This window comes from Octopus bimaculoides, chromosome 13, assembly GCF_046866305.1.
Source record: "Octopus bimaculoides isolate indiv1 chromosome 13, ASM4686630v1, whole genome shotgun sequence".
Classification (NCBI taxonomy): Eukaryota; Metazoa; Mollusca; class Cephalopoda; order Octopoda; family Octopodidae; genus Octopus; species Octopus bimaculoides.
In genome coordinates, this window is record NC_142940.1 from 1,394,613 (window position 1) to 1,412,738 (window position 18,126).

The 18,126-nt window shown below is 35.0% G+C and overlaps 1 protein-coding gene across 8 annotated transcripts in view; it reads right to left on the bottom strand.

Annotated features, from left to right (window-relative positions):
• Positions 1 to 607: 607 nt before the first annotated feature.
• The window catches only part of LOC106868066 (dual specificity protein phosphatase 23), a 51,317-nt gene continuing 33,798 nt past the window's right edge, over positions 608 to 18,126 (bottom strand). For 7 of the 8 annotated variants that reach the window (XM_052972297.2, XM_089361376.1, XM_014913177.3 and 4 more), the window contains one exon: positions 608 to 7,803. In XM_052972297.2, the coding sequence (XP_052828257.1) occupies positions 7,582 to 7,803 (222 nt within the window). In that variant the 3' untranslated portion in view covers positions 608 to 7,581. Of the gene's footprint in view, positions 7,804 to 14,496; positions 14,661 to 18,126 lie in introns of those variants that run through there. The other variant, XM_089361384.1, reaches the window with a different exon arrangement.

Genomic DNA, 18,126 nt, shown 5'->3' on the forward strand with positions numbered 1-18,126 from the left:
GGGAATCGAAATTTTGAAATTGAGATTTTTGAAATTTTTTTTTCAGAATCGGAATCTCCAGAGCCTAAAACGTGGGATTCCGTAAAAAAAGAAAATAAAACAAGGGGGGAAAGGTTCAGATTACATATAGTCCATCTGGACCATAGTTATTATCAAAATAGAAAAGCTCTATTTTCATACTGATGCAGGCTTGACTGGGTGGTAAGAAGTTTGTTTCACAACCACATGGTTCTGGGTTCAGTCCCACTATGTGACACCTTGGGCAAGGGTCTTCTACTATAGCCTCAGACCAACCAAAGCCTTCGGAGTGGATTTGATTGAAAGACAGAAACTGAAAGAAGCCCCATCATATATACTGTGTGTGTGTGTGTGTGTTTATCCCCTACCACTGCTTGACAACCAGTGTTGGTTTGTTTACATCCTCATAACTTACTGGTTCAGTAAAAGAAACTGATAGAATAAGTACCAAGCTTAACAAACAAATACCGGAGTTGATTCATTTGACTAAAAACTCTTCAAGGTGGTGCCCCAGCATGGCCACAGTCTAATGACTGAAACAGACGAAAAATTTCAAAACAATAAAATTCACAAAGCAAAACAAATAATATTTGTAAATAATGAATTTTTTTTATTTATAAAAATAGTTGTGTTATAAAGAATCCAACCAATTTTTAATAAATGAACTTACAAAAGAATAGTGTACAGGTGAAACAGTTCAATGGGAAAACATAGAAAGATAAAGACAAGCCATGGTAATTATTTCTAACTTCGACATTTGGAAGATTGTCTTATTTTGATATAAAAAGAGAATGGAGTTTGTAACAACTTTTTCAAAATATTACAGATAAAAAGAAGAATTATTTGTGAAGAAAATAAAAAATCATTAATAATAGATTTATGAATTAGAAACTTAAATAAAATCAAAGGATTTATTATTTTTTTTCTTTGACCAGGAGAAATATGATATATTATCCCACATTGTCTGCAGATGGCAGACAATTGTTTTGTTCTGTAACATATTTCAGCAGTTGCAGCCGAAAGCTTCAATTCATTATCACCCCCATGTGCTGTGGCCATTCCCTTAGAACATGGAGGGACGAAAAAACGTTTTAATAAATGCCATTATGGTAGGAATGTTTTTCTCTTTTCCTGATTTTATAGTTCTTGCTCAGAAGACCATTTATATTACTGGTGAGCAAGATTTAAAATTTGGCCTCAGTCAAAGAGAGAAAACAAAACAATATTTCCAACCAAAGTTCTTGTACCAACAGACATGTGTCATTCGAGAAATCTCTGTTGGTCTCATATTTGGCAACAAACAGAACTAAAAGTAATGTCATCTCTAACAGGCCACCATTAGTTCACCGCCTGCTGCCATTGTTATGACCAAGAATTGTATATAATGATATAATATACAAATATTTCTCCAAAACTGATTAATCCAATAAAATGTCAATTCTACAATGAGACAGCGTGTGCCATATAAAACAATGGTCAAGTTTAGAGTTAAATGTAATTCTAGCCAAAATAAATTTTCTGTAAATACTTGAATATAAAAACAACTAAATATAAAATAATTCTACTGAAAAAAAAAAAAAGTGCAATCCTGCTAAAATATGCAAGAATTTAATTCTATTTCAAAACATAATTATATTGAAAAATATGACTTCTGTATTGATTCATTTGTGAAAAGAACTCAATATTTTGGAATATTGAAGGCTTTGGAATCAAGTACAAGACAAAATAACTTTTCTGAGAAAACCTAAATTCTTTTTTTTACCAAAAGGAAAATTGTTTTTCATATTCAATCAAATACAATTTTTATACTAAAAAGGTACAAAACAAAATATTTCATGTTTGATTTTGTTTTTTTAAACAATAAACATTTTAGAATTTTAGACATTTTATGGCAGGATAAAAAGCTGAGAAAAATTAATGTTAATTTAAATTTTAACTCAACTCAATTGCTTTATTTCAAGAGTGTTGCATAGCAAGTTAGCGTATCAAATAGTTCATTTGGTTGTTTTCAGATCTTACTACAAATATTTCCAAGTAGTGTCATATAAGATTTATCAAACTATTTCATTAAACATTCTGTGGGTACAGAAGCTAGATTAACAGATGCAATATGGCAGCTTAGTGGAATTAGGATTGCAACAGGTCTGTTATTAAATTAAGCCAGTACTGCTCTGGCATTTCTACAACCCATGGCAGGACTCAAACGATAACATTCTAAACATGATCATCAATCCTAACTATCTCAACATATTGTTCATTGATCTTTTCCAATCAAAGCAGTTCTTAGACTGTAAACCATGAACTGAGGAGGCAGGGGTAAGCCATTACATGCTCACTAGACATGCTAGAAATAACAGGCAAAGCACCTCATATTGTCTTTAAAAATATGAAAGAAGCCCCATACATCCAGGATATTGTAGCTTTGGATGCATTAAAGATCAGATCACTGCAACTTGAATGTCTTTGACCAAAAGGTCTGTCCTGGAGGGGGGAGGGGGCTCAACAACAACAACAATTATTGTACCCCACAGACTCAGTGTTTTTGAACACTGTATTGTTATCACAGATACATCGATATGTTCTCAGTGGCCACCACTGCAGATTACTTAGATTGGAGTAAATCAACCAAGACTCCACTATCCACTAATTTATGATCAAACCCCACCTATTATTAGCTTCCCCATTTCTTCTCTTGAAATCAATGAATAATTAGTATTAACTTATTATTGATTATCTTTCTTCTGCCTTATGAAAATTGAGCAGAAAGGATGTGTGGTGGGAGGGGGGAGGGGGCAAGCAACATAGTTATTGATTTCTAAGGGAGGCACAAGGCCACATATTTTGGGGGACGGATATAATCGATTGTATATAATTAAGTAATTAGCTTGACCCTTAATACTTAATTGGAACTTTATTTTAATCAACCCATGAAGAATGATTGGTAAAGTTGACTTTGACATGATTTGAACTCAGAGCTGAAACTGATGTGACTCAATACTGTACAGCATTTTGTCCAAAAGAGCAAGATTCACAAGTCGAGGAAAAGACTTTGTTTCAAGACAAACTGCAAAGGCCAAACCATTTGTTCATGCATCATTCTTCACAGGGAGACATTATTCCATATGAAGGATTGAGATTTAAACTATTTTCTGGTGCAAAGTATGTAAGAAAGGAGAAGTAATTCCAACAATGCTAATGACATGGATTTCTGAAGAATTATCAGACACAATTTGGTCCTTGGAAACTTTCAGTAAAGTGGAACTCAATCTATATTTTCTAATTTGGTAAAGATATAACACATTTTATTTGAATAACATTTAAAAACCAAATTTAAAGAGAGTGGAACTCTATGAAACTATAGTAACACTATAGAGAGATAGATACATGAAACTATGATGACTACATAACTGTATCAGTGTATTGGCAAGACTATCAGATGTTGTTACACACCACTGGTTACAATACACTTCCTTGCATTTTGTAGCTTCTGAATGTAGGTAGGGGGTCAGGCCAACATTCTTCCTGAACAGGATGCCAGTTCATTGCAGGGGAGGGGGGACCCATTTACAGCTGAATGGACTGGAGCAATGTAAAATGAAGGCTCTTGCTCAAAAACACAACATGCACATTTGTTCCAGGAATTGAACCCATGATCATGCGATCGTCAGTGCAACACCTTTACCACTAGACCATGTGCCTTCACAGTAACTATAAAGAGAGTAAATATTTGAAACTATAGTAACAATGAAATTTAAAACTACTTTCTTTTTCTATTTTTCTTTAAAGAAATACAGTTCCAATGAGATCTTTGAATGAATTCAAGAGAGAAAATACTCTTCAGTAGTTCTTGAAACTTCTATGACTAAATAAATCTTCTTACTCTCTCCCTCTCTTGCAATCCTTTGTGCAACTCTTTTAATAAAATGTTCATATTCTTTAGTATCAGCAGTTCCCAAATTATTGGTCATGATCCACTTTGGGATATAGAATAAATTAGAAACAGCCATGATGACAAAAGTTTATAGAGACAGAGAGGCATAAAAGCCACAACACGTACTGCAAACAAAAGCAGAATAATGTTCCTAGATGTCAATTTTATCAATTTTTTTTTTAAATCTGTAATTTTTAAATTTAAAGAAAAGATTATTAATTTGGCAAAATGGATCACAATGGAAAAAGACTAGGAACTGTTGTGTATCGTTTTGATAACAAGAACCTCATTAACAATCTTGTTACCAGCTTCTATTGATACTAATTAATAACTACCATAGCTTCTATTTGAACTCATTCTACCTACATCTAACCTCACTAACTAACATTACCTCATGTTGCATACAAGCTCAAAGAATTGACAATCTAAACTAACTTTTCCAGTAATACCATCATACTGGAATTAACAACAAACCCAAAAAGGTAACCATTTAAAAACAACTAATTAATGCATTGCTAATTAACTTTGTTGGTTCACAATAAACAAAGTGGATGTGGTTTACTTTAACAATTCACAATAAAACTGAAGAAATATTGGCAAGACAAAGAGAGTTGTGACAAACATAAACAAGAAACAGGACTTGTGTGTGTGTGTGTGTGAGTGTGTATGTTTACTGGTGTAAAACCGGTGTCAAGTTGTGTCCCTTTATGTTAAAAGGGTAACTTAGTGATTTGATAAATAGAGACTGATAAAATAAACACCAACCCATCTGTACTGGGATCAATACAATGAATTAAAAATCAATCAATGGTTGTGCCCCAGCATGGCCAGAGTCCACTAAGTGAAACCAGTAAAATAACATCTTAAAAAAAGGGAGGTGACACAATAGATAATGTAGTCTTAGATATGCTATGCCTGAGAAAGTCATATGAAGGCTGACGTGAAACTAAGCCACAACATCATCATCCATAAGTAATGTTTCTCAAGAGATGTCTGCCAAAATGGTTCAGGCAACCAGTGTTAACTAACCATCTATATTTCTACCCAAGTAGGAAAGGCAGCATCCAAGACCTGCATCAGAGTCTCTAAGAATGGTAACATGATGTTATCGACCGACTAGAGATCTGATGTGAATGCTTGCAACAAAATGGATTCTGTTGAAGATACCCAAGGATGTGTTAGGGGTGTCAAACTGGACGACAGATTAGGACTATGGAAAGAAGGCAAGATTTCATTAATCTCTCACTTGGAATATTTAAGTTTCTTTAAATAACCATGTAAATTCACACCATTTTGGTGAAGTGATATATTTAAGTATGTGTGTAAACATAAATGTGTGTGTGTGTGTGCGCACCTGTGTGTTTGTTAATATATGTTTGTACATACATATATACAAAACAGTGCTCAATGCTAAGATTCAACAATACAGAGGCAGTAGACCAAACATAAATTTCATGTCGATAAACTCAACAAATACATTTCCTGCTCCAAGTTTACTTACAACTCTTTCAAATGAATGACTTTGGAATCTTTGATCTGATGAAATCACAAGAAAGCTATAGGGAGTATTGGAGTACCTGAGTATATACAGTGACAAGAATACTCCAAAACTCCTTGTTTCATTACAGAAACTTTAGTTCAAGCTATATATATATATATGGAACACCATAAAAAAAATCGAAGAGTGCATATCAAGATTACTAGATTTCCATCAAGGAAATATTTTTGTCTCTTAAATTAATTCCAACCAAATTACTTGAGTTATTTACTAGTGTAAGTTATGGCAAAGTTAATGCTTCAGTTGATAAAAACAAACCTTTGGAGTTGTCTCCCTTGTTTGTCCAATCACATCCCCATCCCCACCTCACCAGTTCCAACCAATGTTAATTAAATCGGCAGAGTTCAGTGAAATTGCCATGGCAGGAGTGGAGTCTCCAATCTTCTGGACAGAATCCTTCTTCAGGATAAAGTTGAATTGGAGGGAAATTAATGAAGAGTAGTTGCAACCGATGCTAGTCAGCCTCAAATATTTTCCCTAATCCCCACAATTAATTCTACCATAATTATTTCTCGTGTTTCTTTTTATTTCTGAAACATATTCTTTATTATCATCAATTAAAACATTTATAGATTGTTTATCAGTTTCTCAAGTTAACAAGTAATTTCTGTTTGAAATACATTTTATTCATATGAAAGAGAAGTTTAAACTGGAGTTTACAAATAATTCAAATGGAAATGATTTCTGATCAACTTTTTAAAAATATTCACTGGGATGATTTCAAATCATGGCATTCATTTTTAACAATATAATTCAACAGAAAACCTCAATTATTCTTGTTTAAATACAACAAAATATTTGTAACAGAAACAATTCACCGAGCTAAATGTATAACAATTCACCCAGCCAAATCTCTTGTAATTCTCATAACCAAATCTGTAGTAATTCTCCTAGCCAGATCTCTAACAATTCTCCTAGCTAGATCTTTTGTAATTCTCTTAGCCAGAACTGTAACTAGTCTCCTAGCCAGATCTCTAACACTTCTCCTAACCAGAAAAAGTGCTTGAAGGATACATTCAAAGCCTCACCAAAGAGTTTTGAGATCAACCCCAACACCTGAGAAATGCAAGCACAAGACTGCCCTGCCTGGCAAAGCTGCACCAACAGAGATGGTACCCTTTTACAAACAGAATAGAATGGCAGGGACACAAAGAAAATGCTAACTACACAAGTCCAGAGCCAACTCCTTGCCTTCAGCCCTAACTGACCACTGGTGCCCAACCTGCAGCAAAGCCTTCTAAGCATGCATCAGACCGACTGACCACAGCCAGACATACCGTGCCCCATCTTCGTCTCCCATCTGAGGTCCTTGGTCACCGTCAACAATGACAGATGAACTAATCTTAATAATAGCCAGGTCTTTTGTAATTCAGTCAAAAATATTAAATTTACAAAAACGTGGGAATTCAAAACATGTGCCATGCTTCCACGTAACTCATTGACTTGGTGTTCATGTGCATCTGTTCTAGAACACAACACACATCCAAGTTTAGAGTTGAAGAAGATAGTGAACCAAAAATATCCCTTCTGAAGTACTTAAGATCAATTGTGAAATTATTCTAACTTATTCTTTCAATATTTTGATCTGGACAAAAAGGCTGAGCTCACAGCCATTGTAGGCTCTCCAAGACGAGTGAGACCAACAAATGCTGTATGATAAGTTCAAAAACAGCTTCAAATGATGAGAAATATTTTTTTTAATATCATTTTTACATAAAATTGAAGCATTTTGTGAAAGATGGAAATTTACAAGTTACAATCGGAATGTGTTAACTTGATGATAAATTGTTATTAGTAAGATCAAAAAATTAAGCAAAATTGAATATAAGAAAATCAAAAGTAGAATAACTGCCAAGACATTATAAATGATATGCAGTTGAAATTACATGAGCAAAAATACTTCAAATGAAAATTATACAAAATGAATAAATAACAAAATGGTAAAAAAAAAAATGAAAAGTTGGAAAGATGAAAATATAACCTGCCTTCTTCTAAAACTGGTTACAAGAAGAACTAAAAGATGTTTCTAGACCTTGTGAATTTTAGAGTTAATTAGTTTCTAATGGTGTTATTTCTAACGAGATTCTTCAGTTTTGTTTTGCATTTTTGTCAGGTTGTGTTGGTTTTCAAACATATAAATTAATTCTTCTTGTTGAAAAGTTTCCACTGAACCAGGTCTTGATTCCCGAATGTTTCTTAATGCTTCACTGGCTGTCTGATTGTGATACTTAATCAGATAACAAGCAATCATGGTACCAGTTCTTCCTTTTCCATGGGCACAGTGGATTGCCACAGCCTGAAAAATAACAAATATCAATGAATTATCAATGATAGATTCGGGAAAATTCTATCATAGAGTGAAAATGTGACTGATTACTGGATCAACATCAATAGAAAAAGGATGAAAAAAAGAAGAAATAAAATTTGGTTGACTTATTACAGTGCCAGAGAAAATGGTGCTTAACTGTGACCCTTAAAGGGTGGTTTCCATATTTTTTTTCCATACCTGCTATCCCTGAAGAACATGTGTATTAGATAACTGCCCAGTTATCTAACATTCAGTGTGAAACTGATTGATAAGATCAGCTGAAATTGAGTCACAATACTACATACTTTGATATACATACATACATACATACATACATACATATATATATATATATATATATATATATATATATATATATATATATACATACAGGGTGTCCCAAAAGGCACTGATGGGTTTCAGTTTTTAATAAATTCCTTAACTTTACAAATAAATGCATGAAATTACGATACAATATGAAAGACATAATGGTAATTAATATGCACAAGTCAAATTTTGCAACACCACTACATCACGTATGAAAAATGACATCACTTAAATGGCAGCCATTTTCGGCCTTGCACACCCATGCCCTTTCCAAAACTTGCACCATAACGCCCTCAAGAGTTTCAGACCTCACTTCTCTGATTTCTCTATTGATGTTCTCCTTCAGTTGCATCAGGGTCCCCAGTTTGTTGACATAAACCCTCTCTTTCAGGTATCTCCACAAGAAAAAATCCGGGCTAGTCAAGTCTGGGGAACGTGAAGACCAGTTGACATTGACGTGGCGGGAGATTATTATCTATCTCCAAAGCACTGCCGTAGCAACTGTGTTGTTTCTCTTGTGGTATGAGCAGTTGACCCATCTTGAATGGCCTTCACGTTCCCCAAACTTGACTAGCCTAGATTTTCTCTAGTGGGGATACCTGAAAGAGAGGGTTTATGTCAACAAACCAGAGACCCTGATGCAACTGAAGGAGAACATCAATAGAGAAATCAGAGAAGTGGGGTCTGAAACTCTTGAGGGTGTTATGGCGCAAGTTTTGGAAAGGGCACAAGTATGCGAAACCGAAAATGGTTGCCATTGAAGCAATGTCATTTTTCATATGTGATGTAGTGGTGTTGCAAAATTTCCACTTGTGCATCTTAATTTCCTTTATTTCCTTTATATTGTATGAAATTTTCATGCATTTATTTGTAAAGTTAAGGAAGTTATTAAAAACTGAAACCCATCAGTGATTTTTGGGACACCCATATAAGCTTTTGATAGAGTCCTCTGCTCACCTCATTTGGTAGGCAATAAGGAAGCTGGGGATAGATGAGTGGTTGGTGAAAGCCATATAAGTCATGTACAGGAATGCTGTCAGTAAGGTGAAGGTTGGCAATGAGTATAGCAAGGAATTTAGTGTACAAGTAGGAGTCCACCAAAGATACAATGCACCTGAGCTGGTTGCACATAAAAAGCACATTCTGTAAAGTGGTTGGCATTAGGAAGGACATCCAGCCGTAGAAACCATGCCAAAGCAGACAACTGGAACCCAGTGGGCCTGTTCTGCTTGCCAGCTCTAGTCAAACCATCCAACCCATACCAGCATGGAAAACAGACATTAAACAATAATGATGATATGTATATATATAATGTGTGTGTGTGTGTGTATCTATCACCCAACTACACACACACACATTTTGGATAGCAATACCCATCCAAAATGGAGACAAATATCAACACTTCCATGTGGCACACTTGAACAATTGTGAAGATTGCTTCACAAGAAACCGTTGGCTCCCTTGTTAACCCACAAATAAAGTATATATATATATATCGGCCTGGCTGTGTGGTTAAGAAATTCACTTCCTAAGCACATAGTTTTGGGCTCAATCCTAGGGTGCAACAACTTAGCTAAGTGTTTTGTACTAGAGCCACAAGCCAACAAAAGCTCTGTGAGTGGGTTTGGTACATGGAGACTGAAAGAAGCCTGTCATATAAATATGTGTGTGTATGCATTTAAACTGGTGTTTCTCTAAAACTCGTGTTGTTGTTATCATTTGTCCCGACTCCAAATCTTCCATTGACTTTGCACATGTGAAGAAAGAGATCCCTTACATGTAAACAAGTAAGAGTTGTCAGGAAGGGTGTCTGGCCATTTAAACACTGTTTTGGTAATGAATTTGTTTAACAGTGAAGAACAACACATGCAAAATAAACAAACAAATCATTTCAATATGATAGTTTTCTTAACATCTGCGTGTGCGTATCTGGTTCTGTTGGAACTCTCTGTTCCCTGGTAGATCCAGATTGAGGAGAGTAAGAGGAAGAAATATGATGAGAGCTTTTGTGTAGTTATGACAACAAAGCAAGATGTAATAACATTGAGGTGGGATGCAAAGGGTTTGCAGGTCACTCCCTCAGCAAAGTTTACACTATGCTTGGCATCACAGGGGCCAGTAGGCAGAAGGCCATTGGATTGGTTGTGAAAGCAACAGGTGTCACTTCAAAGTAGTTGTAGATCAGGTGTGATCCCTGGAAAGAGCAGTGCTACCATGGGGCAGTGCTAACTGGACACAAGCTAGGGCTCAATCAACACCAGTTGGGTCACCTTGGTGAGGGTGTCTGATGCTGAAAGTCCTAAAACAACTAAGGGTTTAGGAAGGACCTTTGCTGCTTTTCATCATTTGTAATACAGAGTATGGTGTTTAAGGACTTTGGTTCTCAATCTCAAGGGTTTGACACATTGACCAAGAGCCTTCCACCACAATCTTGGATTATATTTGGTAAGCAGAAGCCTTGAAGAAATTGAATCTGCTTGAATATGAAGGGTCCAAGTGCCAGAGAAATACTTACCAAGATCCATTGTACAATTGTTCAACCAAAAGTAATGCAAAAATAGGCATAATTTCATTTATTAACTGACACAGGGCATTCAAATTACAGGGGTTGGTTGATTGATTCTTCCACTATACAAAGGTCTCTATCACAGCTGATGCACTTGTGCTTTTACTAATTCCAACTCTTGAACCAAAATGTTCAGGTGTGCTCTGTTGTACTCGTTTCTTCATAAATTCTTTCCCTTCATCAGCATCATCAAATCTTTTTCCTCATACACTGTTCTTTATTCGACCAAACCAACAGATGATGAGACGGCACCAGATTTAGGCTGTTCAATGGATGGAAACCAGTTCCGTTTTCTGATTCTCTGATCAGTTGCAAAGATCTGTGGGAATTGTCAACATGGACTGGGTTTGTTTTTCGGATTTTCAGGCGATCGCTTCTTCCAAATGGATTCTCTAAAGTTTCTGAGTGTCTCAATGCTCACAGTTCGAGGTACAGCCATGTCCTGAAGATTAAGGAAAATGATGCCCTGTCATTCCCAAAAAGTCACCATCACTTTCTGTGCAGGTCACCAGCTCTTGAATTTCTTAGGACTTGGGAGAAGAGGTTTGGCACCATTCTTTGGATTAGCCTTTGTTTCTACATTTTATTTTCCGTCACCAGGGGAGAAAAAAAGTTTTCATTGGCTTTAAACACATCCAGTAGATCAGAACAGACTTCCATCTTTCGCTCCAAATCAGGCATCAACTGCTGAGGCAACCATTGGCACACAATTTCCAAGACCCAAAGTCTTCTGCCATCTTCTGAAATGCATAGTGACCACAGTCCAGTTGTGCAGAAATTTCACAGATGGTGCCTCATCTGTCTGCATGGATCAATTCATTCAATCACTGGTGATTCATGTCAGACTCACAATTGATGCTCCCCGACTGTGTGTTTTGTCCTCAATGTTGGTTTTTCCCCTTCTTTAAACTTCATCCATCTGTGCACATTGTTCTTTTCAATAGTGTCCTCTCTTGAAACAACCTGTTGCCTTCTCTGGATGCCACAGATCCACTCCACTTCCTTCATCAAGAACTCTTTGATGGTTCCTATGTTGCTTCTGCTCGGAACCCATTATTTACCTGCAATGAAGAACAACAAAAGGAAGAATTACAAAAGAGGGAGGATCACCCAACCAACCCATGCAATTTGAACAAACTTTGTGAGTTAAAGCCAAAGTTGTAGCATTTTGTGCATTACTTTTGACACAAAATCCTCGTAAATGTTACTGATTGACCAAAATAACAGGAAACTTTATTCATTGAGACAGATGTGAGATTTATCAATATGGAATAAATCCTGTGGTTGTTGTTGTTGTTGGATCCAGCAGACCTATAGCCAAGTGCTCCAGTTGAGACTATTTCATCTTTTAAACAGACACAGTGTATCTAGGAGTACATTATCTAATGTGTCCTTCCTTCTTGTCACTGTTGTTCTCGGACAGTTGTGATCCAGCTGCCTGTAGTCAAAAGTATTTCAGCAGCGACCATTCCATCAGAAATAATGCATTACATTATGTCCAAAACATGAAAGCTTTCTCAACTTGATTCTTCGCAACAGCTGTCTTTGGACTTCCTCTTTTCCAAGCCATTCTGTATTTCTTATCCTCTCTTTCTAACTGATGCTGTTCAATCTGCCAACAATCCACATCTCAAATGTTCTGTTTTTTCTCCATGGCTATATTCATTATTACTGTATAGCCCCAGGTCACCTCTAATCCAGCAGAATTATGGTCAAAGATGTTCCAACCATGACTATCCTGTCGCTTATTCAGACACAGTATATTTAGGATTGTATCATCTAATGTTTCAGATTGGAACCTGGTGCAATTCCCTGGCTTACCAGTTTTCAGTCAAACCGTCCAAGCCATGCCAGCATGGAAAGTGGACGTTAAATGATGATGATGATGATGATGATGATGATGATGATGATGATGATATATATATATACATATATATATGGTAGTATTTTGGGATGGTCATTGGGGGGGGGGGGGGAATAAATACATATGTGTAACGAAAGATTTCTGGACAATGGACATGAGTTAAGATAAGAACAGAAATAAATGAGTGAAGAAAAACATAGAAAGTGCATGGGTTTATTTAGCAAAAAAAAAAAAATGATCATCCCAAAATACAACAATGTCTGTTTCAATACACGATTTCACATCAGGAATCTTGCAACACAAATTGATAAATGTATATATATATATATATATATATATATATACAAGAGTTATGGAATGGCATAGATAAAATCTGGGCTACATATGTTTCATAGCGAGTGGAACTTCAGAATTGGTAAATATCCAAGAGAAGTGTATACCGCAGGCTACTCTTCAGGTCAAAGATATCCTGATTAGATGAAATGTTACATTGTTGCAAGGAGGTACATGTTGATGCCTAGAAGATTCAATCAGAATATATTTATTACAGATTGCTTGAAGCTAACTTTCTTCCTACGCCTCGATCTCTGAATCTTACAGATATGTGTGTGTGTATGTATGTATGTTTAAACATACACAATGCAGTCCATGCTGTAAATAAGCATTCAGTCCATGCTGTAAGGTTGTTGGCATTAGGAAAGGCACCCCTGCAGTAAAAATCATGCCAAGGGAGATGTTGCAGCTCTTAGAGACACATTAGATCCTGTGAAACCATCCAATCCATGACAGCATGGAACATGGACATTAAATGATGATGATGATGATGGTGGTATATGTGTGTGTGCACTCATTACTGTCTCCTTGCCTTGATATCGCATAATAATTGATGATGACGACGACGATGATGATGATGATGACAACAGTGCAGCATGGAGAGACGACAATCACTATGACTTCTAGAATTTGTTAATTAGTTCTTGAGGGTTGCAGTTTGGAACAACATTTAGGGATAGTGTTTAGGGGAAAAGGGGAGAGACTGTAAGGATTATTGAAGGAGGAGATTATTGGATATATATATATATATATATTTTATCTATTTATCCAGAACCATGTTAGTTCAGAAGAGCAGAAACCATTGTAGTCACAGTTGAAGTGACAAGGAGAGGACAAAGCAGATTTGTGTAGAGGAGTTTGAGTTTTGTGAGCGGAAGAAGAGCCGTACTCATACCCACACTCAGAGCCTTTAATACTCTCATGAGTGGAAGGAAGTGATCCTCAAACTCGAATGAACTGAACTAACAGCACTTGAGGGCCAGGTTGTGGGGTGAAAAATGGGGACGTTCATGTGATGGTGAGTGAAGCTGTCTCAGTCAGCCAGGTTGACATTTCATGGATGTTGTCAACAAAATGGATGTGAGCATTTTATATCCCTCTGCCTAATATCCCCGCCTTGTTTCTTATTAAGGTGAATTACCTATCAGTTAATCTCAGTGATAGTCTTCTGATTTTAATTTTTTCTATTTTTTTTAATTTGTCATTTGCGCTGTGGCTAATCTCCATGCAAACAACTTGAACTCAACAGGACATGAAGATTAGCCAAACAGATTTTATATGACAACTTGTGTTGGTGTGTTTACATCCCTGTAACTTAGTGGTTTGACAAAAGAGATCAATAAAATAACTACCAGTCTTAAAAATAAGCACATGGATCAATTTGTTCAATTAAAATTCTTCAGGGTAATGCCCCAGCATGGCCATAATCTAGTGGCTGAGATAAATAAAAGATACAGATATATATATATATATATATATATCTCTTGGCTGTGTGGTAAGAAATTTGTTTCCAACCACATGATTTCAGGTTCCAACCCACTCCGCAACAGAAGAAATGTCATCTATAAACTTTACAATCCAGAATCAACATCACCATCATTGTCATCATCATTATCATAATTTTACTTCAACATTTCCATACCAACATGGATCGGATAAGCTGTCAATGACCAATTCAATTCTTATTCAGATTTACTGCCCTCCAAGATGGGCCAAAGACCCTGTCTTGCTTACACATTTCATTTCCAGCAGTCTCTACAGAAGGAAACAGTAAGAATTTGATGGAGATAATCTAATGCAATTGAACATCAAGAATATAATTTTGAAAGTTTTAATAAATACACGGCAATTATAAAAGTCGAACATACAAGTTACAAAACAATATTTACAGAAATAAAATTAGGATTAAATAATCAAACATCACCAACAAAAAAAGAACATTAAAAATTGTTTGTTTATTCATTTTTATTGATAATAAATAATTGACATTTCTTTAGAGTTTAATAAGGAAATTAGAAAAATAAAAACAATACAACAGAAGTCTACAGGGCAACCACTCCCTCCATCTTGCCCCTGTGTGTGTGTGTGTGTGTGTGTGTGTGTGTGTGTGTGTGTGTGTGTGTGTGTGTGTGTGTGTGTGTGTGTGTGTTGTTTGTTTTGTTTGTTTTTTTTCATTCAATAAAGCAAAATCAGAAAGTATATTTTATTCCTGGAAAAATAAACACTGCTACAAAACATTTCAGTAATAAACAGAATAGAAGCTGTGACCAATAATTAACAGAACGAATAATTAATAAAGTCAGTGTCCGCATGATCATAAACAAGTGTGTGCACTTTATTATGCGCACTGTGTGCAGTGTGTATGCACAGGGACAGGCACTTCATATATATATATAAATAGAGAGAGAGAGAGAGAGAAATTTTTGGAAACTGCTTTGATAGTAATAAACACCACCTAATCACATTCTGTGTTTTAGGCTCACCAAATTAAATACATGAGTCACCAGTTAACTATGGAGTCTTCTCACAGAAGACATTTCTAGCAAATTTTCCATCATTTTTTTGTTCACTACTTAATTAATGAACATTTTTGTCAGTGAAAAACCTACTTATTATTGTCACAATCATTCTAAAGTCTGGTAAGGAAGATTGAAAATGTTTTACTGAGGAGGACTAATAAGACAGAAATATGTTTGACGTTATCTCTTTTCATGTACAAAAGACCAGATTCACTCACCACTGCATGTCCACATTTAATTTTTAATCAATTTAGATTTGAGATTTGTCTCCCTTACTTTCCTTGACATGAATTATCATTAACACTAATGATTTTCCTTTTCATCTATAAGATGTAGTTTTAATGGATTATACAATATTTATTCACTATATTATATACATATATCAGCCTCTCACTTTATTTCTAGGGTTTAAACTTCCATAGCAAGCTGCTGCTTAGTAAGAGCCCCAACTTATAAACATCCAACCAATTCTAATTACAAAGAGCCACATAAATAACGTTACACAAACTTAGAATCTGCTTTATTTTGTTATAAATAAGTTGGAACCGAATTTACAGTAAACTTTTAAATATTCATTTTATTTTAATCTTTGAAGTTTATTCAATTATTTATCTAAAATAAATGTTATTTAAAATTAAAGTAAAAATTTCAGGGGTTTTGTTTTTTTTATTTTTATTTTGTCCTCCTCCAATTTAATATAAAATATAATTTCAGTATTCTTTGTTGGGGAAACTAAATATTTTCTAACTTGTATTGTATGTTCTTGATGTGTGGGACAGGCTAAAGTATCTGGAGTTTGATTACAATAACAATGACCACAAAAGCAACAATGGATAGTCATTCATTAAAGTGTTTGCCATTGGTTACCATTTCACATAATTCATAGATTTGAGAGACAAGACATACAGAAATTATTACTATGTGGAAAAGAAGGTTGGTACAACTATTTTGAACAAAGGTAGGGGCCTTTATGGTAAGAGGAGGAGGAGGAGGAATATACTTCTAGCAGTAAATATTGGTGAATATTTTCAATATAAATCTCACTGCCATTTGGAGTATTCTTTACTAAAAAGGTAAAAAACAAGGAATACAAGCTAGGTTCACTCCTAGATCTCTCAATCTGCAATCAACTATTCTTGTTTATTTACCAGTTAAGATTCAATATATAGTGCCATTAATCCAGTTCTTTCTCTGTAGTTTGAGTTTGATAGCCATTTCTTAACATAATCCACTTCTCCTACTCAAAGACTCTCTTTTCAGAGAATGTCTCACCAAAATCTTCGTTGTTATTCAACTTTTGTAAATCTCCATGTGTAAGAAACTCAGGAATATTGGCTTTTAAAAAATGGCTGGAAACTCTGATGGATGAGTTCTCTGCATGGAGCATTCCTTGTTCCAAACTCTCCAGCAACAAGAATACTCCATTCGATGAAGTTAAAGAAGATATATTCTAAAAAGCCTTAATCCATTTGGTTATTAATGGAGACTCTGATGGATGATACTCCACATGGAGTACTCCTTGTTCTAAACACTCCAATAACAAGTAACAGGACAACTTCCTCTGAGAAAATATATTCTAAAAACACATTCACCCATTTTTTACAGTAAAAAGTATAATTCCTCTGCAAATCTGCTCTTGTTAGATCATTTGTCAGCAATGTGCACCAGCCTTCTGCTGCACATAATGTTAACATACTGCACAATGGACTGCAACATAACAGAAATACTAAAGTATTGTTGTTACAGTCGAACTGCGATGTGATCATGTCCTTGATGAAAAAAAAAAAAAAAATCACTTTTCATATTTGATATCAGCAAAGATGCTTTTTTTTTTTACTTTGATTTCTTATTTTAGATGACTTCAAAGTCACTTCCATTATACATGCACCATTTATTTTAGCAGAATAAACTGTTAACGTTAGCTTCACCTCAAAGCTGGACTGATTTTGCAATTTAAATTTCTTGGTTGTCTAATATTTAGTTTAGTTTTATTATCTATCTCTTCTTTTTTTTTTTTTTTCTTGCTTTCTCACCCATTTACAGAGTGAAATAAATATTATTAATAAATATATTTTCTTAAAATTTAATAAACTCTGACATATATCTTTCTGAAATTATTTCCATTGGAACTTTTGACTTTGAATTCATTTTTGGTGCCATTTCATGGCACTTAATTACCAAACCATCAAGGTTTGACTACCACCTAACAGGCTGTATTTGGGGGGGGGGGGGTGTTCTCATTTCCTTTTATAACTTAGCAAGATTTTTCATTTTGATGATAATAATAATAATAATAATAATAATGATAATAATAATAATAATAATAATAATAATGTATTATTTTCTTCAAATCAGTTATTTGATTATTTTTTTTATTTGTGAATTCAAAATAGGGTTTTTAAAATCTAAATATGATTTTAAATCAGTTATATTTTTTTTTAGAGTCAGCTGATCTTCCTAATGGTGTTTATATCATTATTCGCACAAAGAAGAGAGAGAGAGAGAGATAATGAGAGGGTACACGTGTGTGATAAGCGGTTGCTTGCTTATGTGTGTGTGTGTGATAAGCAGTTGTTTGCTTATGTGTGTGTCATGTGCTTGTGTCTCTGGGTCCATGTGTGTGTCCCCGTTTATGCGTGTTCAACAAAAGGAACACATAATGGCTCCCTCATATTTAAATCATGAAGAATTCCAATGCATGG